The sequence below is a fragment of the Emydura macquarii genome, unplaced genomic scaffold (assembly GCF_026122565.2).
Source record: "Emydura macquarii macquarii isolate MOO-44397 ecotype Brisbane River unplaced genomic scaffold, CSIRO-AGI_Emac_v2 contig_1230, whole genome shotgun sequence".
NCBI classification, from domain to species: Eukaryota; Metazoa; Chordata; order Testudines; family Chelidae; genus Emydura; species Emydura macquarii.
Window position 1 is genome coordinate 8,000,650 of NW_027131367.1, and position 27,769 is coordinate 8,028,418.

Here is a 27,769-nt window from a genome sequence, read left to right on the forward strand (position 1 = left end):
AACAGTGAGTATATTTTATTCTTTACAAAACTGTACAGACTCAATAAATGGTTAAAATATCTAGTGCATTTAAAACCCTTGGTACAACTCATTAAGATTTGGTTAGCTACTATTTAATAAATATACACCATATTCTTTTGCTTGAAATGCTGCACTAATGAAGACTGAGCCACACGCAGCAATCTCAAGCTAACAATTTATTTTATCGTCAACATGTTCAGAAGTGAGCTATAACTGAAGGAGGCCAGGAAAATGTAGGGTGAGAAAGCAGCTACAGAGTGTGCTAATACGACTGGTCTCCCCAAAAGTTACAGGAATGTCTAAAGAATTGATGTGCACTTTTGTGTCCCTAAACTGAACTTTACATATTAGCGTTTAGAGCAACAGTCCAAACGTGATAGTGCCTGTGAAAAGAGCATATTTAAATAAATTTCTCATTTAGAAAAAAAATATGTTCAGGTGATAAAGGTAGAGGTTTAGATCATCCCATTTTAAATCTTACCTTTCATACCGCCAGAATATTAAGAGTTATACCAAGGTCTCACCTACAAATTTATTTCCATTCAGATATAAAATAGATTTTAACCTCAGGTAACTGGTCTGAAGTCTTTCAAATAGAAAATACAATATAAAAAAATAAACACAATATACAAGACTACCAGAAGTTAGATGTTACTAAATAATTCAGAAATAAATGCAGATATAGAAGTGTTATTTACAAAATCTTGCCTAAATCTGTTTGGTCCCAACTAGAACTACAGTAAACATTTTCTCACCATTTAAGATAAACATACTGGCCTGGCAACTGTAAATAAAATGCATGGAATAAAATGATGTATACAATATGCACATTATGTACTTTAATTTCTTTAGTTAAGCATTTTTTACTCAATTTTCTCCTAATTTATTACTGTGATTAGTTAGAGGCTTATAGTTTTAGGTTTTTACAAAAATCTTGCATCAGGCAAGTTATTTGGCAACTCTTTTGAAGATCAAGAGTGAAACTACTGCCTACTCCAATGAAGCAGTCTTCTCATGGAAAAAACAGTTTCTTTGTGTGGAAATTGTGGCAATGGCTCATTACTCAAGCACCTCTTTCTACCTAATACATGGATTAAGTCTCCTTCATGGAAAGTGCACCTTTAGGGCAGCAATCAGAGGAAGGGACTATAAAGTGGTCCTGATACGTGCACAGACAGACTAAAAGGTTTTGAACACACTTGAAGTAGATAGAAGCACCAAAAGAACCCACATTTGGATTGTGGAAAGCAATACTATCACAGCAGAAATACACAGTTTGCATTTTTAAATACTCATAAAGATTTAATATACAAATGTCTCTGAATATACAATAAAAACTAAAGAATATGGTAAAATCAAAGTACCATATAGACCCATCTGTACAAGGCACTATTGGTATCAAATATTTTAAGGGAAGTCAGCTGCCAGACTGTAAACAGTTTGTTTGGGTATTTCAAGATGAATCCCTTCAAGATAATGCAGGAACCTGACAAAAAAAATCAGAGTAAACAGAAGAGGATTGATAATGTTCATTTTCAAAAATTGGGCAATGATTTTGAATGCAGCAGATTTAAGAGACAAACACTTCATGTATTCATTTGATGAAGTTACTTGATAAACGTTTCTAGAGTTTAATAAACACTATCTCATGCTGAAATGTAGCAAAGATTAGGATAAACCTAAACCTACCTTCTTTTTGTCTTCCCTTGTTCTTTAAGTTTCTCTGACCTACAAATGCTCCGGAGGGTGGGCAGGTATTCAATTATGCCAGCTTGCCTGTTAACCAGGTTTAAAGAAGTTCTAGTGGAAAATACAGTTTTGATGATTTCCAGCCTCTTCTGTGATTTTCCCTGAATGCTGAAAAGAAGTAGAATAAACTGTCATTGTTTCTTGTTTAAGAACAAAGATGGCAATATAACTCCATGAGGATGAAAACACTGCCATAAAACCCCACAGAAAGTGTAACTATCCAAAAATGCCCCATCTAATGCACACACTAGGAATATCACACAGTACTACATCATTTATGACTCCAAGAATCTTAGGATCAAAATCGGACTTGTAGGCTTTGTGTAGACCCCCAAAAAACCACAGCCAGAGGAGGGAACACAAGTCAGAATCTGTCTCCTCTGCTGATTCTCCAAATTCAGCTGTGAAAATAAGTTTTGGTGGAGGTTTTTATAGGTGTGGTCCTCATGTGTATGTGTAGCACATACATAAAAAAAAAAAAATGGTGTACTCCAGAACATCTGGCCTTGGCAGCAAAGTGCCGTGTGCTGGGACTAACCAGAATACTAGCTTCATGCTGCATCACGCTATAATTTGTTATGTCACAATGTGTGCCCATTTTAGGCCTTTGAGTCATTTTGATACCATCTAAATACATCTCAACTGTAAAAATATGTTGACCTCAGTCAGGCAGAGTGACTTGTTTTAAAACAATTTGGAATGGCAGCTAAAAGATTTCTTTCTCCATTCATCTATTTTTACAGCAATTAGATATGGTAAAGAATACTTAACTAATAGAAGTTGGTAAAACAGGAGATTACTCTGTTTTAGACTAAAATCAGACCTTTATATTAATAATTGCTAACATTAACAACAATTTGCTATAATGCCATATGCAAAGTTGTTCTTCTCTTGATTTTAAAGACATACTACTACAAAAATGTCTACATTTGACCTAGTTTTAATGTTCTCAGACCCCAGTCTTGCAAAAGCGATGCATGTCATTCAGACTCTCAATTACACTATTCACATGAGTAAAGTTATTCACGTGCATAAGAACTTGCAGGATTAGCCCTGCAGGCAGCATCAGTTTGCCTACTCCACTTCATTCTCTAAAACGTGGCCTTTTCCAGGCAAAAACATTTAATTTCTATAGCAGACTAGAATAGTGCTAACACTCATGAGCAAGCCTACTATAGCCAGTTGATTTAAAATGATGGAGGACTTTAAAAAAAACAAACAAAACCCAAAACCTCAATTACTATAAGAAAAAATATTTTTAAAAATTAAAAATACCTTGCCAGTGTCTCTTCTGAAGCGTATAGAAATTAACAAGACCATACTGTGCCATCTGTTTTTAAGCACAAGTGAAACAGTACAGATACTAGTGGGATGAAGGGAGGTGAATCCTTCCCTTCCACAACTGATATTTGTCCTGCATTGCAGAGTGTGGTAGGGAGGTTTTAGTCTTACCTTAGATCAGCTGATTGACCAAAGTATACATCATTTCTGTCTTTTGAAATATGCAGAGTAATTTCCTCAATTTGATCTCTTCCTAGTGTTTTACAGGGGTTCAAGGAGGTTTCCATGTTTTGTGAAATACTAACAGAGCACTTATTAAAACTGAGTGCTTCTACAACTGCCTTTAGTTCACTACAGCTTTGGGAACTCCACCAATCAGTATTTTCTGTACTAAACTCATCAGAAAGACCATTTTTAATCTTGCCACTTGTCCAATTAAACCCATCGTTTTTACAAAACTCTTTTGGTTTCCTTACATTAGTGTTTAGGCAGCAATCTAAGAAAGACATGTTCTCCATAAATTCGGTTAGTGAATTTAGACAATGAGAAGCAAGAGCAGAGCTTTTTTTCTTTGCTGGGATTTTAGTGTTCAATTGTTCTTTTTTATTCATCGTAAATTTTAATCCATCTTTGTTTTCTTCCAAGCATGAGTCAGCAACGTCTGATGGCAAAGTTATAAATCCAGCAGAGTAGTTCAATTCAGTATCAAATAAATCACTATCATTCAATAAAGCAATCTTTCTCTGGTGCTTCATCCTTTTAGACTTTTTGACAGGGGTAGATTTTTCAGAGTAATCATTATGAAGAGGTATGTCATTTGAAGAATTTGCTGTAATCTTTTTAAATGAAGGATTAGAATTTTGTGTTGGCTCTGGAAGTACGTGAACTGGTAAAGGCAGAATAAATTCAAGGTTACTATATATAAAATCCACTCTCTTCATTTGGAACTCTGTGAGCAGCTGAATCAGTTTACTCCATTCATCTGTTGTTGTGATTTTATGCTGTAAAAACAATGTAAACAAAACAAAAATGTATTTACCATCAATGTTTTAATCAATGAAATATGAAGTACACTGTTATTACAACAAAGCTGCCTATTCACATACACCTCAGTAGTCATCAGCCAAGGATTGTGTATTATTGACTTTAATGAGGATTTCCCAATTTGGGTTTTATTTAATTCCTGATGCAGACTTTATAAAGATTGTGGCTAAACATTTTTGTAAGATAATGGTGTTTACTATAAATGCTACAGAAAATTATCAGAACATATAATGAGGTACAGCAAACCCACACATCATGTTTCAGATAAGATTCATTCAGAATATTAGCTACCAGACCTAATCATGAAGATACCTTAAGAAATGAAAACAAATCTTCTGAAGGCAAAAAGATGTTCTTAAGGCCAAGCAAAGTCTCTATGAAGCCAGCATCACATTTTGGAAGCTCCAAATCAGTTTGAGGAAGATCATTCTTGGAACCAGTGTTTTCAGTGCAAGTTATCTGATCCGTTCCTTCTATCTCCCCGCCTCCTACTACACAAAAGATCATAGATTTTACTTAAAGTAAACACAAGTTGTGCATGAAAATTCAATGCTTAATTTATCTCCATTTTGTCTCAGCACATTCTTTGCATGCTACAAAAAAAATCATATTCAAAATATCAGTAAGAAGTCAAGATAAGAATATTAGTGACTTTCCAATTACTACTGTTCCTTTACCCATGTTTGTTCACTCTCCCACTCACAAAGTTCTCCCTTCCCTTCTTCCGCCTTTGCTACCTCTCCCTTGTAAGCAATCAACTCAATCTCTGCCTCCTGCTCCTTCTATCCCCCTCTAGGGTACGTCTACATGGAATTAGACACCCAAGGCTGGCCTGTGCCAGCTGACTTGTGCTGCCAGCTCGGGCTAAGGGGCTGTTTAACTGCGATGTAGATGTTTGAGCTGGGACCCTCCCACGTCTCAAGTCCTAGAGCCCAAAGGGCTACAATGCAACTAAGTAGCCCCTTAGCCTAAGCCAGCTGCCATGGGCCAGCCATGAGATTTTAATTGCAGTGCAGACACACCCAGAGTCTTTTCCTCATCTGCCGAAAATCTTCCTTTTGGGACAGGTTCTGCCTTTTCCCCTTCTCCATCTCCCAGTTTGTTTTCTTATCCATACTTCCCACTGTCCCCACCCCATCCTGCCCCTCTCCTTCTTCTTTCCTTCTCTCATTCTATAGTTCCGCTTTGCATCTCCAAGAGCACAAGAGGCACTCTTGTGTTGAGCTAATTGCAGCCTGAGATGCCTGTAATTATAGCTGCCTAATTTCCCATGCTGGGGGGAACTGGGTTGGTTCTCTGCTCTGCCCATTCTTGTTGCTCATAAGAAGAATGAGAAGGGATCATAACCATGAAAAGCCTTAATCTCAGACACAATGGTGAGGAGCAATAAACAAATGCAATAAATGCAGAAGTCAAAACTTCCAGTCCCTTAATTATTGTAAATATAGTGTGAGAAATAAGAGACTGAAGTAAAATTGTTAATTTTCTGTCAGAAGTCTAGACAATCATCACCTAATTCAAAGGTATTTAACTGTTCCATAAAAACCAAAAGATTCTTCAACTTAGAATGTATCTTAATTTAAGATGTTATATTATGGCTGTTCTTTAAAATTAGATCAACTTACCATGAAGTGCTAAACTTTTTTCTTTCAAGCATCCACCTCCACTCCTAACCCAAAATTGTAGGTAAAGAATACTTTGTCTGATATCACAGTTATTTGTGGTTAACAAAGTGGCAAAGTCTTTTAAATCCGTTCGTAAATTCTCAGCCAAACAGAGCACTTGTAGATAACTAGCAACATTTGCCTAGAATAAAACATGAGGAAAAAACCATTAAAAGACAACACACTTACCCATTCAGACCTGGCAAGTCACACTAGAAGAAAATTACTTTTATATACTGTAACATGCCAAGAAATTACTTCCTATCTAATATTATCTCTAGTGAAGAAGACTAAAATGACTGGTAGACAGAATGGTGATTCCCCAAACCCAATTCTAATTCCTACTGTGTGTACACAGGAGTCATCACCGTACTGGACTTCACAGCAAATGTGAAGGTAAATCCTTCTGTCTGGGTTCTCCAAACCTTAACTGTGGCCTCTTTCATGACCATGGAGGGCATCAGGATCAGCAATATTTACAGAGCAATATTTGCCCTAAAGGATTTTCTTTCTTTTAACTCTTATCAGCAGGTGGCCTACGAGATTTAAAATCCAAAGACTGGAAAGTGAAGGGAAGAGAACAAAAATATTTTATTTTTCAAAATTAGCTTCCTTTAAGTTTGATTTTAAATTTTTATTGAAGTTTTTTAAAAAAATGTTTTTAATTTACATTTGGCCTTAACTAAAGCTATTTACCAATATACAATATCATCATATTGGGCTATTTCTTTCATATAAATACGGGTTCTTTCAGCGACTGATACTAATTTTGGCAAAATCAAGTCTTTAAAGGGGAACTTCTACATATATAAAATCTTCTGCACCTTGTATGAAATTGTTTACTTTAGTCTGAAAATAAATCCTTGTGCAGAAGTGAAAAGTAATCCATTTTCTGTAGTAATATACTGGATTACATATAATTTTTTAAACCTACAAATTGAAAAGTTACAAACTCAAATCTGAGGTTTTCAATTATGCTAATTAAATCTTAAGCTACAAAATATTAACATTCTGTGTTCCAAAAACAAAAAGACTTACCGAAGAGGGTGTTTTAAAGTTGATTTCTTCAAAGTAACCATCAAACATTAAACTAAAAGTTGGATCTACATGAAAGATACAAAATTAAGCCTTGTGAAACTTTATCTTCAGAACTATTTTTCTCCTTATTTCTTAAAGTACCATCAAGAGAACAACAATGTATTTACCGTAATATTCAAATATATCCTTTGTAAAATACCACAGATTTAATATAAAAATACAGCTACTGTTTAGACAGAAAACACCAGATTCATTAACTCTGCCTTATTGTGTTGCATCCTACTCTCTGACCCTGATCCCATAAGTAGATTTATCCAGGTGGACCCTTACATCTGTAAAGTCCCATTACTGAAACAAGCATTACGCACCATTTGTAGTAAGAATTACAGGCCTCTTTGCAGTGGCCATGAATGTCTTTATTGCACTTAGAAATCCAGCATCTTCATCAAATATTACATCAACCTACAGAAAGTACAAATCAAGTATAAAATGTTTAGTAACAGTTTCATAATTATGGAAAGTCATGTAGTTTATTTTAACTTTAATAATTCAGCTTTTCCTGTTAATATAATTATGCAGTGAAGCGAAGGAAATATAGTTGCTACAAATAAAACCCCCTAGTTAATACCTAGACCTTTTAGGACAAAGTCTTATATGTTCAAGTTTGGGAATATTTTATAGCATAGTAGTAATGATGTCATTATTAAGGGAAAAATAACACTAACTTTCTCTAAATTACATTTTGGGCTGTCATTTCCAACACTTATTCTATACTAAAATGCATTTGTATTTGGGGTGAAGGGGCAGAGGTGGAGGAAGTGTCATATAAGCCATCCATCTATTTATGTTCAAGAGAGAAAAAAATCTTTTCAGTGCCTGCTTAGAAATGTTTTAAACATTATCTGGTACTTGGATAATTTAAAAAATTTAAAACTTCACACATGGCATCTATATGCAGTTCTAAATAAGAAACTAATAGCTCTGACTGAATTACAGAAATTTAGTTTAGAACAGCCTGGCAAAATTTTATTTGTCAACTTGCTTACTCTAACCTTTTGATGGGTGAGTAAATATATAAGTAGGGTTTCTTCACTCTTAATCATCATGGTACAAAATAAGTAGATTTTTTTTATCTGGGATAATTTTTGCAAGTCTGGTTTATAAATTCCTACATGGGTGAAATGACTTCTAGTTGAATTAGTTTAAAGGTTGATAATAATCCTTATACTTAAATAAATATGACTGGAATATTTGTTTTTCACATCTGTAACATATTTAAGTTTTACCTCTTCAAAGAGTATCAGAGATGTTGCATTTTTTCTGTTGGATTCCTCTCCTTCCACTTCCTTGTTTGTTGACTTAGTTTGAATATCCATTTTTTCTTTAGATGAATTCTGAATATTTGCTGCATAGAGACAAAGAATGAGCCATATGTTTAACGTAAAGTTAAAAGATGATTCAAGCAGTTTAATAAGCAACTGCACAATGCATTAGTTCACTAGCAACGCCCTGTATGTATGACGTGGAAAAAAAAACTGCATCAACTTAAATACTTCAAACACACTTATTTTCTTTTCTGATGTCTCTATATGATAATGATTGGCACAGTTTCCTGGGGATTACTGACTATTTGGGAAATGCTGACTGCTCAAGGTGCATTATACTAAGACTATGTCTACACACATCTTATGTCGGCATAATTTATGTTGCTTCGGGGGGTGAATAAATCACCCACCTGAGCAACATAAGTTACACCAACATAAGCGCCGGTATGGATGGCGCTATGTCACTGGGATAGCTTCTCCCACTGACAGAACTACTCCAGCTCCCACGAGCAGAAGAAGCTAAACCAATGGGAGAGTTGCACCATTATAATCTCTCTAAATGTAAACATGCCCTAAGTGTTTGCAGTAACTGGGCCTTTCCAGGGAAAGGACCCTCTCTTACTATATTTTCATACAGCACCTAACAAAGGGGGTCCCAATTTTGGTTGGGGCCTCTAGGAACTACGGTAATACAAATAATAGTGTATTTTCTAGCGCTTTCTCTAGTCCTCAGTATTTTGCGTAATCTATTTCTATACATGCTAGCCTATAATCAGGATGCCAGAAGGCCTGCAAACAGTTAAGTTATAGATATGCATTTGTTATCATTAGCAGTAAGATTTTGTCATCGTTATTTTTAAGTAAAAAATCATGGACAGGTTGTGGGCAATAAAGAAAAATTCCAGAAGCCCACAACCTGTCTGTGACTTTAGAAATAATGGGGGTGCACGCCTGAACGGGGTATGACCAAAACCTGAGGGGTGGGGATTAGACTTGGTGCAGAAGCAGAAAATGTCACAAAGTCATGGAATCTGTGAGTTCTGTGACATAATCTTATCCTTATTTATCACTCTGTTGCACTACATTGTCTCTGAAGATGTTTGCACAGAATGATTAATAAATTCCAGGGAGAGAAGTGATCATTGTGATCCTCTCATCTGACCTCCTGTGTAACACAGGCCATACAATTTCCCTCAACTAATTCCTTTTGAACTATAGCATCTCTTAAAATTGATATGTTTTTCCAATCGCAAACAGAGTAACCCCATTATAAAGAGTAATACCTACCTTTGGGTTTTTTTTGAGATTTTACTGTTTCTTCATTACTCTCAGGCTTAGAAGCTATTTTGAAATAATTTGCTAACGTTTTAGGGGGTAAACTTCGTTTTAATCCTGTTGCTTTGGGCGAAAGTGGAGGTTTCCTTGGTGAAATCGCTTTCCTGGGAGAATTTATTTTTTCTGAAAGACAAAGTTACAGTAGCCTTCAACTTAAAATATATTTTCAAACACTTTTCAGGTAAATTGACAACTGGGTTTAGTTCAACTATTTTGTATATAGTACAAGATAGTCTACCGTAAGCAGCAAAACAGAGTTACTTTTCTCCTTGTTTTTGTTAATTCACCTATGGCTAACAACCCATACAAGCACTGCAGCACTTCTACAATGCAGAAATAATTATTGGGGATAATCAAATTAAAAATTACTATAAAAACAGTGTAATTCAGTAAATAGGGTGAGGGTTTTTGCCTGAACCAATGAAACAAAAGCACCGAGAGTCTGACAAAATTGAATTTAACCACATTTTATATGAATGTCTTTTAGCTTCCTTCTGCTGGCCTCCCAAAGGAAAAGGTAAGATAAATGCCAAACTTACTCGGGGACTTAGTGCTGCTACAACTGTTAAAGAAGCAAGGTTTATGTGCATTTACACCTTGTTTGTCCACTTGATGAGACTGAGTAGCCTCCTTCAGCTGAGATAGGATCTGTCTACCACTTCGCTGGCAAGAGGCATTAACTTCAAATATCTGCAAGAATAATGTATGAAAAGGGAATTCAGCTGCCCTTAATTCAAAAAGTTATTTTTATACTACTAGGTACAAATTAGAGAAGCAGCCTAAAAACAAACCTTAAAACCAAGCTCCTGAGCACAAGCATACACTGCAGCAGTCTTTCCCACCCCTGATGGGCCAGTAATCAGCACAGTATTGCAGAGAGTATTCTCTTCCTCACGGTCAGATTTGTCATCTTTAAAATCCATGCTGTCCAAAGAATCTACACAATTATTTCAACCAAAGGAAATAATTTGAATAATCATTTTAACCATTATCAATTCTAGCCATTTCACATAAGAGGAAATACGACAACGTAAACATAGAATACTTTCCATATTTAGAAAAACAGTCATTTTAAATATTTTTCAAACATACAGATTGTATATCTTTTAAAATCAATATTTTGCAAAATGTGGAAAAAATTCCAGCACCTTGCTGCCTGTCTGTGTCATCTTTTTCACTCTTCTGATTTCTTTTTTCTTCCCAATCAGCTCTTTTTTTCCATTCTTTCAGCCAACTATGGAAAAAAACCCAGGAGAGAGATTAAGTATTATTCAAACTGACCCAAGTTCAGATGGAATAGCTCAGAACTCTTTTCAAGGATTCCTTCTCCACACTCCATTTATCCTAGCTAATTGTAGAAACAATTACATTCATTTTTTTCCTGGAGGAATTTGAAATAAACCACAGAGAATAGAGAGACTGGTCAAACCAATCAATTAGTAGTTTATTATTCTATTGTAAATGGCTTTTAGTAAAATAGTTAATGTGTGTCTGTTAGGGTTTTGTTGAGTTCACAATTTGAATTATTCACTCCCCAGAAACATTCCATTTTACTTTAAGGCACAATTGATGCTATTACTAATACTGACAAACTGCCATGATTACAGAGGATGGTCTAAATATTAGATAAACATGCACTTTAAAGGTAAGTTCTCTTCACAAAGATTGCTGCTAGTCACGGTGACGTTGAGTCAGGGATACCTATCCAGGGGTATGATGAAGATCAATTCACTTTACTATAGGTCTCCAAAACCCCTGTCGGATAACATCTTTCAGTCCCCACCAATGTGGGCTGAAATTAGTTACCATTTGGCTGAAATACAGAGCCTTTCATTTCTATCATAAACGAAAAGCTCTGGTACAGCACAGACGGTTGAGACCAAAATCATTACCATAAAACAACTCTTTGATGGCCTCTGAGACATGAATTGTGGTGGACGTTTCTCATTAGAGACAAGTTCTGGGAAACAGTAGTGATAGATGTGACATAGAAACCGCCCTCCCCCAAAAAATTAGGTGTCCCTATCAGAAGAGCCACCACAATAACTAGCACTCATCTTGGCAGTCTCAAAAGAAGAGCAAAAAGGAGTGGATGATTATGAGGACTAAATTATCCTCCATCCTGAAAATAATCTCCATTTTACAATGTATCTATCAGATTGAGGCATATGTGTAGGAAAGCATGGGAGAGCGCTGACTCCTGTTCCACACTCTGTGCCTATTGTGTATAAATAAGAGATTCCAGTTCCCACTGCTGTCAATCTGACAAAATCAAGTTTACTGAAATACTAGCAAGCCTGAATATTGGAAACATTTCACTCCATCGCCTCCATATTCACTCCACTTCAATTGAGTGTCCATTGTGCTTGCATTTAGTGCCACAAGGCTCCAATCCAGATTGAGACTCCAAGACACTACCATAAAATAACTTATGGAGAGCAGATCATTTTATATCCATTGGCATTAAACTTGTTTCCACAATAATGCAAAAATCCTATTGCAGCACAATACCAAACACTGCAGACCTTAGATTCCAAGTATTGTGATGCTCAGAGTTATTTTGTTAAGTCAAGTCAACAGACTCACAGAAATGTAAGGCTGGAAGAGACTTCTGCAAGTCATCTAGTCCAGCAACCTGCACCCAGCCAGGACCAAGTATACCTAGACCACCCCAACAGGCGTCTGTCTAACTTGTTCTTAAATCTCCAATGACAGGGATTCCACAACCTCCATTGGAAGACTATTCCAGTGCTTAACTATCCTTAGAGTTAGAATCTTTTCCCAATATCAAACCTAAAATCTCCCTTGCTGCAGGTTAAGCCCATTGCTTCTTGTCCTACCTTCAGTAGACATGGAGAACAATTGATCCCTATCCTTTTTATAACAGCCCTTCACATACTTGAAGACTAATTATTAGGTCCCCCCTCAGTCATCTTTTCTCAAGACTAAACAGACCCAGTTTCTTTAACCTATCCTTGTAGATCAGGTTTTCTAACCCTTTTATCATTTTTATTGCTTTCCTCGGGACTTCCTCCAAGTTGTTCACTTCTTCAGTGGTGCCCAGAACTGAACACAGTACTCCAGCTGAGGCCTCACCATTGCTAAGGACAATTACCTACCATGTCTTACATACAATGCTCCTGTTAATATACATACAAAAGAATGATATTAGCCTTTTTTGCAACTACATCACTTTGTCGACTCAGGGCTTACCTTCATGTACAGCGCTGCAGCTTCACCGCTGTAGCATTTAGTGAAGACACTACTATGCTGACAGGAGAGCTTCTCCCGTTGGCGTAGTTAATCCACCTTCCTGAAAAGCGGTAGCTATGTCAACTGGAGAAGCTCTCCTGTCAAGATAGCACTGTCTATATGGGGGATTAGGTCAATAGAACTATGTCGCTCAGGGGCGTGGATTTTTCACACCCCTGAGTGATGTAGTTATACCGGTATAGGTCTATTGTAGATCCAGCCTCATTCAATTTGTGATAAACTAAACCTCCCAGATCCTTTTCAAAAGTACTTCTGCCTGCCTAGTTATTCCCCATTTTGCAGTTGTGCATTTGACTTTTTCTGCTTAAGTACAGTACTTTGCTTGTCTGTATTAAATTTCATCTTGTTGATTTCAGACCAATTCTGTTTTTTTAAGGTCATTTTGAATTCTAATTATGTACTCCAAAGTGCTTGCAACCTGTCCCCCTTTTATATTATCTGCAAATTTTATAAGCATACTTTCTACTCCATTATTTAAGTCTTTAATGAAAATATTGAATTGTACTGGACCCAGGACAAACCCTTGTGGGACCTCCCCAGATACATCCTCCCTTTTTGACAGTGAACCATTGATAACTACTCTGAGTTTGGCCTTTCAACCAGTTCTGCATCCACCTTATAATAATTTAGTATAGGCCACAGTTCCCTGGCTTGGTTATGAGAATGCCATGTGGGAATATGTCAAAAATCCTTATTAAAAATCAAGGATACATTTACAATAGGATACATTTTCTCATTCTGACCTGTGTAACTTTTTTATTTCTGTTGAGTTCCCTATAAGTTCACTGGAGTCCTGAGGTTGATATTTTTCTGTCCAGAGCACATCTTCCTTTTCACCACCTATAGCAAAGAAAATAGAAATTGTCCATTTTAAACATTTCTACATCTAGAAAAACGGAGCAAGCTGAGTTCAATCTTATGATTATTTTATAGCAGGCTTTTTGGAGAAGCACTGGAATCAAGAGAATAAGAAGGGGAAAAGAGAAACTCACACAACAAAAGAGCAAAGACAGTTCTCAACAAGTGCTTACAGCCAAATGCTGAGTAAGTGGGCTGTGTGCAGGGGACTACATGAAAGTTGGAGGTAGAGGCAAAGAAAAAGAAAGAACAGAATTCACCCTGCTGGAGAATAATGCACACAAACACATCCACGTTTATGACAGCCTCTATGCATAGATTCATAAAGTTCAGACCAGATGATCTAATGTCCTTTCTGGCTCCAACTTCCACCATATCAGAGACCATTAAATTTCACAGAGTTACCCCTATATTGGGCCTAATAATTTGTGTGTGTATATATACACATATATATACACACATATATGGGGTTAAGCAGGATTTTTTTTTTAAAGTTATTTAAAAAAAAAAAAAAATCTGTATTTCACAGAATTTTTTAAATTTAAAATCAGCTATTTTATCTGCTATTTCTTTACTTTTTTCCCATTTTATATAGTCTTAAATTGCTAGTGGTGCTACATATTTTGCTTCTTTGCTTAGTTTCCTAGTTGTCAGTAGAATTTCAGATTTTACATAAAGTTTTTTTTCTACAAAAGTTGCACATTTAAAATGCTCATTTACAGCGAAAAAGACACGTCTAGGACCTCATTAACATCCTTGCTGTGGGAACAGCACAAACACACACAAAATTGATAAGCAAATAGCCTCCGCTACACTTGCAACTGACACCACCTGCTTGATGTACTGAACTTCCACATGCCAAGACAACCCCTCCATCAGGATCTGCAATTAAGTTAGCGGGACTATTCATCTGAGTAAAGTTACAAACCTATCTAAAGGATGAGGGCCTTAATTTTCAACAGTTTGGTTTCTGACTATAGCAGTTTTGTAAAATTCAAGTAAGATGCCACTACGGTGATACTAGGATATTTGTAAAAAAAACCCAACAAACAGCATTTATAATTTCGTTCATTACAAATTTTAATCTAACATTGCAATAGTACAAATTTTCAAATTAGTTTTACAAAGTTGCAACCTGATCAAAGTCAATATTTAACAAAAAAAAGTAATTTAAATCATGATTTATATTGCCTAGATTTTAATTGCATAATTTTGGGGTTAAAGCATTATCTCCTAAGTGGCTTATCCACTTCACCACATTCCCGACTCTCCTACATGCTCCCTCTGTGGATCTGCCAGAGACCATTTGGATCTGTGGGGATTCCATGAGCCCCATCTAGGTCCATTCACTTAATAATATGAAAGCATTTTCTAATAACTTAAGTAGCAAATGTAAAAAGTTACCAGAGACAGGGTTTAATTTTGATCCAAATTCAGTGTCTTCTATTGTTTTAACATCAGATTCCTGGGGTTTGTTTGCTTCCATATGGGTTACTTTTTCCGTGTCTGTTTGCTTTATGCAGGATACTTGGGTAGCTCTGCGCTTGGAAGTTTTGGATTTTAGTTCAGTCTCTGCATTATTAATTTGTTTTCTTCTTTTTGATTTGTGGTCTTCAATTTTTTTTCTTTTCCTCTTGGTTTCTTTCTGATTTTCAGAACTTATTTGATTTAATTCAGAATTTGTAGTTTCATGTTGTTTCATGCATTCTAAACAGCAAAGAATAAAATGCATTACATAATTTCAAAACTTCAAATCATATAATTAACATAACAGTACATTTCTCACTGTTTTCTGGAATTATAGAAATACTTTAGTCATAATGACCAAGATTATTGAAATTTTATTCAGATCATGATGTTTCTATTTATATATTTTAAAAAACATTTACATTATCCTGAAATTTACTTGTTTCTACATTATCAATTGTTTTAGTTATATACATTACTAACCTTGTTTTTTATTTTCGAAAAATAGGTGTTCAGTTTGCTTTTTCAGACACTGGTTAAAAACTTTTCTCACGGGAAACTGTGAGTTAAAAGATCGGATCTCATCCAACAAATACTTCCTTAGTATTTCAGAAAACACTGGTCTCTGTCCAGACAACTGCAATATATAAAATAAATAGCCATTCAAAATACCCAAAAGCTTTACACCAAATAAACCTACATGAAAAATTTCACTATTAAAAGAGAATTGTTTAACTAGTTTATTAAGCACAATGACCACTATAAAGTATCTGGAACTACATACTCTTTGACATGCTATAACAAGGAGCAAGCTACATTAACCAACTTTGAGTTAAATAAATTAATCATGGGCTGATGCCTTGATTAAGGCCACAATTTTTTTTTTTAAAACAAAAGTCCTGAAAACATAAAAAAAATGTTGATTGACCCTTAGTTATCATAGCAATAAAAGACTAAAAATACTAACCACAACTGAAAAACTGTTGCCACTGGGTTTTGAATTTATAACTGAGAATTCACCAAGTGAAAGAGTGAGTTTTGTGACATCAGTGACTTCATTGTTTAGTTCTCTTAGCTTGGTTAGAAGAGGACATGATGGTGATGTCAATCTCCACATCACACAACCTATTTAAGAATGGAAACATGGTTAAGAAAAAAGTATTTAATCCACAGATTAAGCCTCCTAGACCAAGTGAGAAGTAACTGCACTGCAACCCCAACCTGGCTATACTTCAAGCCTATTTAATTTACATTGCAACATCTTCACGTCCCTATCAACTTCACCTTCCCACCAGCTAAGCAATTCTGCACACTCTCCCATATATTCCCTCCTCCCACATAGTGATCCTGGGCTCTCACCACTCCTATTAATAAATTCTGGGCTCCTTTAGTTCTCTGCAAGGTTGTCACTCCTCCAGTCCTATCCCCTCCAGGAGGGACTCAGTCATACTCCCTTCCTCTTCGAGACAAGCAGCAGCTGCTCCAGCTTTGGTTCCTCTCTCTCATCTTCTTAAAAAGAAAGCATAGAGCACAATCCCTCATCTCTTGAGGAAAGAGCAACCAGCTCAGGGGTTGCTTTTCCTCCAAGCTTCTTTCAGTGTTAGAGAAGTAAGCCGCACCTGGGCTGCTCTGATTCTTCTTATCCCATTCCCTTTTGGGAAAGTCAGCTGTTTCCATGCCCTGGCTGGCCAAAGCAAGATTTTTACTCTCTTGTAAATAAGTATTTTTTTCAAGCCCTATTTTATTATGTATTATATCTTTTAAATATGCTATTTATCTACTTATGAATTTATATGGCCCCATATTACTGAAGTATCTGAGCTCTGTTTTAAAATTTGTACTTGACAAGACTTCTTTTTACGCCAATAAACATATTTGGTTTTGTTATCACAACACAAAGAAAACGTAAGACCTGTCAATTATTCCATCATAGTTGTAGTAAAAAGCTTTGTCTTTGAGCCTTTAATTTTCAACATAGATCTCCTAAAGGCTCTCAGACAAAAAACAAAAGCAAAACTTACGGTCATCCCTCTGCTGTACATGGACAACTGCCTGAAAACAGCAACTTGCCACAGAGTATGCTTCCAATACTGCTGCTTTCTTTGCAATGTGTCTTTTTAGAGACTCTGGCAAACCACTCATCAAAAATTCACGTTTTGCTTTGAATTGTTCATCGTCTTGAGAATTTTCAGATGTATCTTGGCTTTAAATAAAATAAGTGACAATGAAAAGCATTCAAGCTACCAAGCATGCAGAGTTCACAACAGTGTATAACATGGATTAAGTTTACTTACTCCTAACGGCAATTTGACTCATTCCAGACTGACAGATATGCAATAATCCTGGATAAACCTTACTGAATTAAGTTAAACCTTACTACATTAAGTTTAATATCTGTGAGGTCCATTGCATTACAAATGAAATTCTTTGTGTTATTTTGAAAGTGCACATAACTTTTCTAGAAGAAGGGGGATATTCTAACATAATTCTTCCAGTTATCAGCCCTTTGAAGCTTCATCTTGGGGAGGGCACTTATTGTCTGGCTGTTTACCTATTCCTGGTCTCTTCAAAGGGTCACCATGGATTCTCTTGAGACCAACAACAAAGAAAGGACATAGGGATAAATAACTTGGTGATGAACTGACTCAGGGCTTTTGTTCTGATCCAGCTAAAAGGACAGGACCGCTGATCCATGGAGGTCCCCAATACTTAGAGAAGGGTTGGAAAGACTTTGGTGTACTGAGGCCTCATAAGACTGGGTGCTTGTTCTGAGCTAAAGCTGTGATGAACACGAAACACAAGAAAACCCTAAGTGGGGTTTTGAAGGACTACTTCTCCCTTGTTTTTATGAGGGGTTGAACTCTGGTAAGCTTGCATCTAGGTTCTTTATTCTTTTTAATATATATTCTCTGCCGTGCTTTTACCTTAAGAACAAGATAGGCTTGCTTAGTGAGAACTGTATGGTAATTTACAGCTGTGGGCAATTATACTGTTGTTAGTCTTGGAAAAGAAGGCAAAAAGAAGCCTGCTTAAACAGAAAGCTGTTCAGCCTGGAATACCTCTATCAGAAGGAGAGAGCTATGCATGTCTCCTCCCAAGACAGGCACATGTGCCTCCTCCCAAGAGAGAAAGCGGACAAGGGAGCCAAAACTCTGAGTGGGTGTCATTGCTGGACCGCTGAGGGGAAAATATAGGTATATCTGCTCTGCACAGTAACAGATAATTTACAAATTACAATCTCTACAAGCACTAAGGTTTAGTAGGAGTAGCAAACTTCAAAATGGAATGTACACTCATCTTCCTGGATCCTATATTTCTAAGGTTAAGAAGTTTCATATTATAGTCATTATTAACTAACTGCAGGCTTTGATTTTGAGCAACATAAAAGGACTCAATAACAGTACAAAAATCAACCTGTAGCATTAATTTAACATACCAATTGATTTTCAAACCCAAAACATTTTTAGTGCACTTTGATGTGTACCTTGAATTTTATAGAACATGACAGGATCACAAAGAAACCTGGATATTTCAATATGACCACGAAAGAATTAAATAAATTTCTCATAAATAGTATAGTGATCTCCACAATTTGTACTGGACTGACCTGCTTTCATCAAAAATTACGATTGGTTCATCTGCAATGTTTTGAGCTTTTCTGCCCAGGAATGAAGGCGGGACTGTCACTTTTCCTTTAAAAAGAAAGCAGATCTGGATTAACATGAACATCCAAATAATTGCTACAGTTATGTTTTCATCCTAATTTCAGCTCCCTATTAGATATTTTGTGTTATGTATAGCGATAGTCCTAAAATCTAATATACTTTTCCTCATAAAAGACTTATTCTGTAATTTAATTCCCTTAAAGTTTTCTCGCTCTAGAGACACTATAAACTTAAAAACTTCTGTCTAAAAATATTTTATTAAGTATCGTTAAATATTTTTCTCTGGTTTCGCTTTTACCTTCTGAGTCAAACAGTACTTTGTACATAGTCAGCTTCTTCTTTGGTACAAGCATATAAAACGCGTGATTACAAAACCACATAAATTAGCAGGAGGACTAAGAGGAATGGTGGAGTACCAGAAACTACTTTAATTTCTTTAAATTAGAGATTTCCAAATTGTCCTATTCTATTTAAAGGATACTGTCAAGAAGGCCCAGACAAATAGATTCCTTGTTGTTAATTAAGGTAGAATAAGAACAATATTATATATTGGTGTAGCACACAAATCAAAAGTCAAAGTAGGTTGTGGTGGTCGAGATTGGCACTTTATACACTGAAATAAAAATGAAATGTGTTTATTTAAATCCAATTACCGTGTGAGCTCTTAGTAACCTTCATATTTCTAGATTTTCTCCCCAATACATCATTTAAACTTCGAAGTTTCTTTTGCTTCTTCTCCACACTCTGTGTAGAACTAGTGGTACTACTTAGGCTTGAATCTAAAATTATCACTGAATCCTGGACAGGACACAAAAAGAAAATTAAAAAAAATGAAATACAACCTCCTCCCCCAAATTATTCCTTTTAGGGTTTCCAATTGTGAACACAACCAATTAGTGATAGGTATTGACGGAGCTGATAGTTTTGCAACGGTGTTTCTAATTTATGTAATAGCTCTATTTGTGTTACCTACAAAAGATTATATGGAGTAAGTTACAGAAAAAAATCTGCCCAGGCAGCAAGTACAAGTGAGCTTTTTTCCTACAAAAAGGATTTAAGGAACACTGAGAAAGTTAGTGTGATTTTAGAACTTTTAAAAAAATTGTCCATGAGATGTCATTCTGCTTAGGAACAGTTACGCTTGTAGGTCATATATTTTTGGTCTGCCCCACCCCTTTTGGTTGTAACTACTAGGGACATTAAAGAAACCAAGATCCTGAATCTTCTGGGTCAACTTGACCAGTTTCCTATTGATAAAATTGACATTTTTACTTAAACTAAAAACCTCAATCAGAACACTATAGTAAGCTATGTCCATTACCTGTTAGAGTCTGATTCCACAGCCCAAGTGGTTGTAGGAATAATCTCTTCAGACCCAACTCATTCATACTAGTTAATAGTGTAAAACCAAAACTATGCCGCCACCATGTCACATGATCCCATAACAGAAATTTATACATGGGGCAAAAAACAAACAAAATTGCTTAAATGAGATTATTTAAGCTTAGAAAGCAATATGGATTTTATAAGTACTCAAAATTTGCAAACTTACTTCATTTTCTTGTAATTTTTTCTTTTCAGCAAGAGCTTGCTGTCGAGAAGAGCATCTTATAGGTGTTGGGGTGTCTTCATTAGTCTTTGATCTATTATGTTGTATGGCCTTTGCTTTTTCAATCAACTTTTTAGCTTTCGATATATTTTTAGAAGTACAGCTCATCTATCAACAAAGTACAGAATAACCTAAACGCTTGACCATTATAGCCCTATATTCTACATTTAAATAAAAATCAGTCTACATAAGTTACACAATCCTTAAAACACATGTAGCATGCACTTTAAAAGGAAATAAAATGGGTTGTGGGAATCACTGTTTCTCCTTCAGGGAATTCTTATTTGGCATCATCCTACATGAACTCACTAACAGGAGAGTCATAGATTCCAAGGCCAGAAGGGACCACTGTCACCATCTAATCTGACCTTCTGTATAATACAGGCCATAGCATGTCCCAAAAATAGAGACTATTGGCTAACCAGTGATCATCATCAGGACCATAACTCTTATAAGTCTACTACTACCACTGGATACCACTTTCACAAAGATACTGCTTAAGTTATCAGTTCAGAAGGGAAGGAAGTGCCATTACAATTTAAAAAAAAATCAATAGAGAAAATTAAGTGTGGAGCAGCAGCAGACAGTATGGAGCAGACAAGATATAAACATTCAATTAAAAATAATTTACGGCCTATGAAAGGTGCCTAACTGACAGCCCTACAAAGAGATTTTGTCATTTATTCAAGGAACAAACAAGTAGGTTTTAGGCAGTGATAATCTATGCTTTCTTGTACTGCCCCTAATATGATCAACCGTGTTCTGGAGGCACTTCAGTCTCCATGAATAATTTTTGCTCCTGCTGCTGAAACTGCCAACTAGAATGCCAGGTAGTGCAAAGTCTAAGATGGCTTGTTTCTGCCATATAACTTTACAACAATGTCACTCTGATAAAGATTTGAGGTACGCTGTGGAAAGCAGCTTCGCACCTATTGAAACATGTTCAAGACCTAAGGTCTGCATCATCACACAATTGTATTCTGGCTATCTATCCACTTGAAATCAGACTGAGTCCACCATGCTGGAGGCATAAACCTATGAGCCAGAAGTAGAGATGAAAGAAGCCGGGAAATTCCATCAGTGAGGTCTGGTTGGTAACAAAATGCCCTTTGCCTATTAGGAGCAAGGGTGCTGAGTTTTTGCCAGGATGCTGTCCCTTGACCCTGATCGGAGACTCTGTATTTTGTATCAGCCTCTGGTCAGAACATGCCTTATAATTTAAGCTCCACTCCCTTCCTCAGGGCAGCTAGAGATGGAGCTTTCTGGCTCTTCACATCCCTGCAGTCTCCTGAGTGATGTCCGTCAGAGAGAGATGTCAACAACTCTATCCTTCTCCCCAGACTCTAGTATTTGGATCTTTTTCTCTAATTAAGAATTCCATTGCATCCTTCAGCTGCTGCTTCTGACTTTCCCAAGCTACAGCAGAAAACTGACAGGATTTTTGATAGTTTTACTGTTGCCCACAGTATCATCAGTGAAACAGAGAAGTCCCATTCACTCGGGGACCATCTTCACTACTGCGCTAAATCGACACTGCTGCCATTGATGCAGCAGGATCAATTTAGCAGGTCTGAGGATGATGAACTAAGTCGATGGGAGAGCACTCTGCTGTCGACATTTGTAATCCATCTCAACAAGAGGCAGAAGCTATTGTGACAGGAGAGTATCTCTCATCAACATAGTATAGTGTGGATACTGCTGCAAGTCGATCTAAGATACATTGACTTAAGTTACGTCACTTACGTAACTGAACTAGCGTAACTTAGATCAACTTAGCACAGTAGTGAAGACGTACCTTCAGCTACATCTTGATAAAGCTAATGCCACTCGACCCATCTTCCTGCAGACAGACATTACATCTGATTACACTCATCTTCCAAATATGTTTTATTTTTATTTTTTAAAATTTTAACTTAAGTTCTGTAATAATTCATGACATAGGTCCCCAATTTACCAGTGCACCTGAGATAAGTAGATTTTTTCAAGTCTGAGTTGATTAACATTATACTATACACAATTGGAAACAAGAAGGTGCTACACTGATTTAGTTTAATATTCAACAAGTGACTTCTGAAACACAAAAACTAAAAAACATGTAACAGTCTTGGTTATTTAAGCTACCTTTATATTTCTTGGAGTAAATTCTTCATTTTCCATTGCTTCAGCTTTGTCAGATTTTTTAGATGCACTAATTCGAGTAAACCTCATTCTAAACAAGGAAAAACATTATACAATTATTTTTTTTAAAAAAAAGAAGCCTCAGTCTCCACCTTAAGATTCATTAGAATTTAAGACTAATTGCTGTCAACAGATGCAAAAATCTTAACGAATAAAGGAGCAAAATGTATTTTTCCTTCAAGTACAGACATACATCCAAATGATACTAATCTTCATGTCAGAGACAGAGAATATATTTCTGAGTGTGTCAAATTACTGTAGTTCATTTATTTTTAAAGCTCTCAGACACAGAATAGGAACTTTTTCTTCTCTACCCCATTCCACTGATTTAAAAACAAAATCTGAAAAGACTTCAGAATTTTGACTTGGATAAAGATAGGAGGGAATTCTTAGCTGTTTGCTGATACTTAATCCTGCATACCATTTTCTACGCTTCTACTGTAATCTTCTTTCCAACAGATTAGCAGAAATTAGGACATCTTCCCATATCCAAAATTGCAAAAATCCTCCAGAATGTAACAATATTCTTTCATCCATGGAAAAACTGAATCTCCAGTCTTGGACTAAGGACCCGATGCTGCCAAGTTCCAGGCATATATAGCAGCTGCAGCATAGAGCTCTACAAGTTCTAAGACCAGTCAATCAGTTCTTCCATGTTGCTGTTCAACTCTTGCAGGAAACCTAGGAATGCTTCTCAATTCACTTACCATCTCTTGCCTTTAATGCTGCAATTTAATAAATAAGCAACCATTCTAGTAGATAAAAATTATTTACCGAAGCAATATACCAGATATTCTAAAAATGCAAACTTTTACCTTATTGGGCTCTTTGCATCAAAAGGTACTGTAATCACCTCAGCCTTATACATGTTTCTTTTCCTCAAGAATCTATTGCTTGATTTTGGCGTGGAAGCCTGTAGAGGACTATCACCTAGTGCGTTTTCAGAAATAGTATTACTAAGCCTAGTTTTCTCAGGTGTAATGTTTTTAAAAGTTTCAATTTTCTTTTGCCTTAGGCTCCTCCTTAATTCATTCTGTTTTCGATGTGATAGGATTCCTATGTTATCTAAGGCGTTTTCCTTAATATGAGCAGCCCCAGTATTTTCGTTATTTTCACTATTATTTGGAACATTTGTTTCTTCAGTCTCCAAAACCTTCTTTCCTTTCTTTTTAAGCATATTAGTTCTCTGCTTAGTAGTACTACTTTTTTCAGTACTACAATGTGAATGTTTGTCAATAAAATCTTTTAGTATTTCACATTCATGTATTTTATTTGAGGCTGCTTCACCTTCTTCCATTCTCTCATTTTGTTTTGAAGGTTTTTCACTGACTTCCTTCAGTTTTCCAGGTATCTTTTTAACTCCACTTTTTACTATATCAGATGTTGGTTGTCTAAAAGCTTTCATAAACTGGTGTCTTTCTGCTACAGTACATTTTGGCTTCACAGCTTCAGGACCTACAGCTTCTAGTACAGCTAACTCCAATTCTTCCTCCTCTATAACTACATTCGATTTTCTTTTTTGAGTCATTTGTTCAGTCTGTTCAATCTCTAAAACAGATGGACTGCTTTCTCTTTCTATTTCAAACCCTTTTTGCTTCAAAAAGATAGAAGCTATTTTCCTAGAAACCTTTTGCTCCTTTAGTAGAGAAGGAGATTTTGGGGGAATGGGATGAATCTGTGCAAGCACAGTTACTGTCCTAAGCGGTAGTTGCTGAGACTCCTCGCCATTTTCAGGATCACTGGTACTACTACTTTTGTCCACTTCAGTAGCTATCACAAAATTGTTTAGTGTTGGCATGCTGGTTTCTGGAATTTGATCCACTTTATTTTCTTCTTGACTTTTCAAAAAGTCCTCAAATGACACTGTGACTGTACTATCATTTAATTGTGATGTCTTATCCACATTAACTTCAAGGCTTGAATTACTTACAGTACTCTTACTTTCAATTATTTTAGTAGGTGTGATTTGTTTTTTATCTTTTTGTTCCTTTTCATTCAGCTGGTTTTCGGAGGAGAAACTTTCAGACAAATCAGTATCATCTTTGTGCTTCCTCTTCCTTGATTTTTTTAGGTAATTTTTTGATCCAGTTTTCTTAGCATCTTTTCTACAGATGATAGTGTTTGAAGAGTTTTTGCTGTGTTGATTATCTGCTGCTAATTCTTCTACATATTTTTGGCCAAGTAAAGCAGAAGCACTGCTAGCAATAAAACTAGTATTTAAACACTGTTCTTTTGGTTTCATCGTGTCTGTACTGTCATTGCTATTAATTTTTATCACACATTCATTCTTGGGTGTTTTAATATCTTTTAAATTACTATTTAAATTAACTCTCTTCCCTCTCCTTTTCAGCTTTGAAAAAGATTTAGAAGAAGGTCTCAAAGGTGATTTGCAATCTTTGCCATCATCAACACACAGCTGGTAAGACTGGTTTACTTTATTTTCTCCAATTCCAATGGGTAAAGTGGTCTTCTCATTTGTAGAAGTCTTTTTAAAATAATCCAATATGTTGTTAGATTTTGGTGGTGACAAAACTTTATCCACTGATCTTGCTAATGGTGCAAAATATTTTGTAATGGTTTTCATAGGGGGATCTTCCTCTCTTTGCTTCTTGCATGGCTACAAGTAAGAAAAAGTCGCCATTAAATATTAACAATGAGTTACTCAGACTAATGAGGTATGTAAGTTGATAACACTAAATAGCACTTTGCCAAACTACTTGAGAGAATAAAAGAAAAAATCAAGTCTTTCTCTAAGGAAAACTTTGATGCATTTCAACATTAGTATTCTCTTTCCAACAGATGTTTCAACTTTATATAAGGCTATCCAACAACTTTGGTAGGGAATTTAAAGCCCCTATCCTGAAATACACTCCGCACAGTAGATACCCACACCTCTGCACTGCCACAATGACTTCAGTTTGGCTTTGTACAGAAGTCTGACTGCAGAAAGCTAATTACATGATAAGGGCCTAAAACAGCTCTGAAAGGATCCTGGACTACAGCACCTAGTCCAACCTGATATTGATTGGGGCTTAAAGGGAGTACTGAAATGCAAATATTAATATTAAATATATCTCAAGGAAAAGAAAAACTACACATCCTAAATTTCTTCAAGAAACAGAAAATCTGTTACATCTTTCTCCTATATGAGCAGTACCACTTATTTGTCATACTACCAATGAAGCAGCTTCACAATGTACAAATTATGTTGTAATAATTTACTATGCTTCTTGCACCTAATTTATTAATCAATCTAAAAAGAATCTGAAATATCATGATGTTGTGAAGCAATAACTTTGCAATGGAGGACAAAGGTGGCTATGAATTTGATAGCAAGGGCTGATCTACACACAGTTTTTGTACTACTTAACTATATTGGTTGAAAACAAGTATAATTAAAGCGGTACAACCCCTTAGACTGGATGCAGTTGTATTGGTATAAAGGTCCTTACCCCAGTACAAATCATTACCATAAAATATGGGGAATAAGCTATACTAGAATAAGGAACCATCTTTATACTGGTATAGCTGTTTCTATAGTAGGGGTTGTACAAATTAACTAGTTCAGTAAAAATCAACCAATCACACCCCTAACCAAAATAGCTAAAATCAGTAGCGTGTAGACCAGGCCTTAAACATCAACAACAGACTACACTACACTCTTTGTTGTAGGAGATAAATTGAGCAGACTCCTTTCTAAGCCTTCAAAGAATCTACAAACATTATGAAAATAAAGACTCAGCCATAACTTTGGCAGCATTAGTGAGGTATAAATGTTATGACAGTTACCATTGGGATATTAGGTTGGTGCGAAGCAACAGGGCATTTTCATGTTGAGTCTTCATGTCTTAGCTCAGTAACAGTCATCATTTAGAGATGTTTTATACACAGTAAAAAAACCCAGCAACACCCCCCTCCATGAACCACAGTACCTATTTATGCAGCACCACCATGACCCATATATCCCACAGAACCTGGACATCTGTAAACTGCAGTATCATACCACGGGAAACCCACACTGCCGCATGCTAGAACTGCCCCACACACATCAGACGAGAAAACCAAGATATCACATTATCAGTCTTACCAAAGTGCCCAGGGGCCCCAGTCAGGGACCAGGAGCCGGGGGGGGAGGGGGACTAGGTGCTGTACGCACAATAAGACCGTCCCTGCCCCATCACCTCACTGCCTTGTCCCAACACACGACCCCGCATCAGCCCCCAGGCTGGGGCGCCACAGTCCCTGTCCCAGAAGGCCCCACCTCCCAGCACCGCACCAGTGGGACCGGCACCAGGACCCCCGCCCGCACAGCGCTCTCACCCAGCCCCGCACTGCAACGCCAGGACCCTGCCCCATAGCCCTCCCCCCGCAAGGGCCATGACCCCCCCTCCCCCTTCCCCTTCCACAGCCGGGCTCCCGCTCCCGAGCCCTCCCGCTCCCCCGGCACGGAGCCCCGTGGGGGTGGGGGGAGGGAGCGGGTGTCTCACCGGGGCGTCACTGTCCTTCCCCGGGTCAGAAGCCGCCGCCGCCATGGTCACTCTCCCCACCATCCCCCCCGCGGCAGGGGGGAAGCAGGATCCCTCAGTCTCGGGGAGACCCCGGCCCCCGAGCCATGGAGCAAGCGCGCCCGGCCCGGCAGGCCGGAGCCGCCTCACAGGAATTAACGCGCGACGGACGGAAGCACCAGATCCCAGCACCAGCAAAAGCGCGCGCGGGACAGTTCGGACTCTCGGAGGCGGAGCCCAGCGCGATAGGGGGCGGGGCCAGTAGGCCCACGTGACCCTCAGGCGGGCCTACACATCAAGCCTTTCCAGTCTCACGTGATCCCGGCCCGGCTCGGGCGGCCCCATGAACTCGCCTGTCTAAGGTCACCTGATTTCAGCGCCAACTGATCACGCCCCCCTCCTGTCGCGAGGGTCACGTGGTCTCGCGGCCAAGCTTGGGGCTTGTCGCTGTCAGTTGGATTTTCGCGCCGCTCGCCCGGCAATGAGAAGGAGTGGTGTGGGGCGCGTATAGCGTCATGACGTCAAATGGGAGGCCGTACAGGTCAAATCTCTTGCAAATGCAGACGCTTCAACTGGGCGGGGCGAGACTCTCGGTCTCACAAAGCGGATGGTCACAACTGGAGGATTCCCTTTAGCAGGCCCTCTTGTTGTGCCCCTGGTGCCTCCTGGGCCTGAAATCGCCGTGGGGGGCGGGGTGTCTGCCTGTACACCGTCAGAGCGAGCTGGCCCTCTAAGAAGAGTGGGGGTCAGCCTCACC

General features: G+C 37.4%; 1 protein-coding gene across 2 annotated transcripts; it reads right to left on the reverse strand.

Moving 5' to 3' along the window:
• ATAD5 (ATPase family AAA domain containing 5) lies at nt 1-27,301 on the reverse strand. Of its 2 annotated transcripts, XM_067547387.1 has the most exons (23): nt 26,995-27,301; nt 23,323-25,124; nt 22,451-22,538; nt 20,273-20,437; nt 19,374-19,518; nt 18,663-18,747; nt 17,077-17,258; nt 16,023-16,180; nt 15,539-15,692; nt 14,993-15,295; nt 13,474-13,570; nt 10,606-10,691; nt 10,249-10,394; nt 9,997-10,147; nt 9,410-9,580; nt 8,084-8,202; nt 7,166-7,259; nt 6,798-6,862; nt 5,721-5,901; nt 4,408-4,586; nt 3,223-4,052; nt 1,711-1,878; nt 1-1,507 (listed from the first exon to the last, which is right to left on the reverse strand). In XM_067547387.1, the coding sequence occupies exons 1-23, from the start codon at nt 27,055-27,057 to the stop codon at nt 1,429-1,431; spliced, it is 5,511 nt and encodes a 1,836-aa protein (XP_067403488.1). In that variant the 5' UTR covers nt 27,058-27,301; the 3' UTR covers nt 1-1,428. The 2 variants fall into 2 exon arrangements, with proteins under 2 accessions (XP_067403488.1, XP_067403489.1); XM_067547388.1 differs by lacking the exons at nt 1-1,507; nt 1,711-1,878; nt 4,408-4,586 and having other exon boundaries at nt 3,931-4,052.
• Nucleotides 27,302-27,769: the final 468 nt, after the last annotated feature.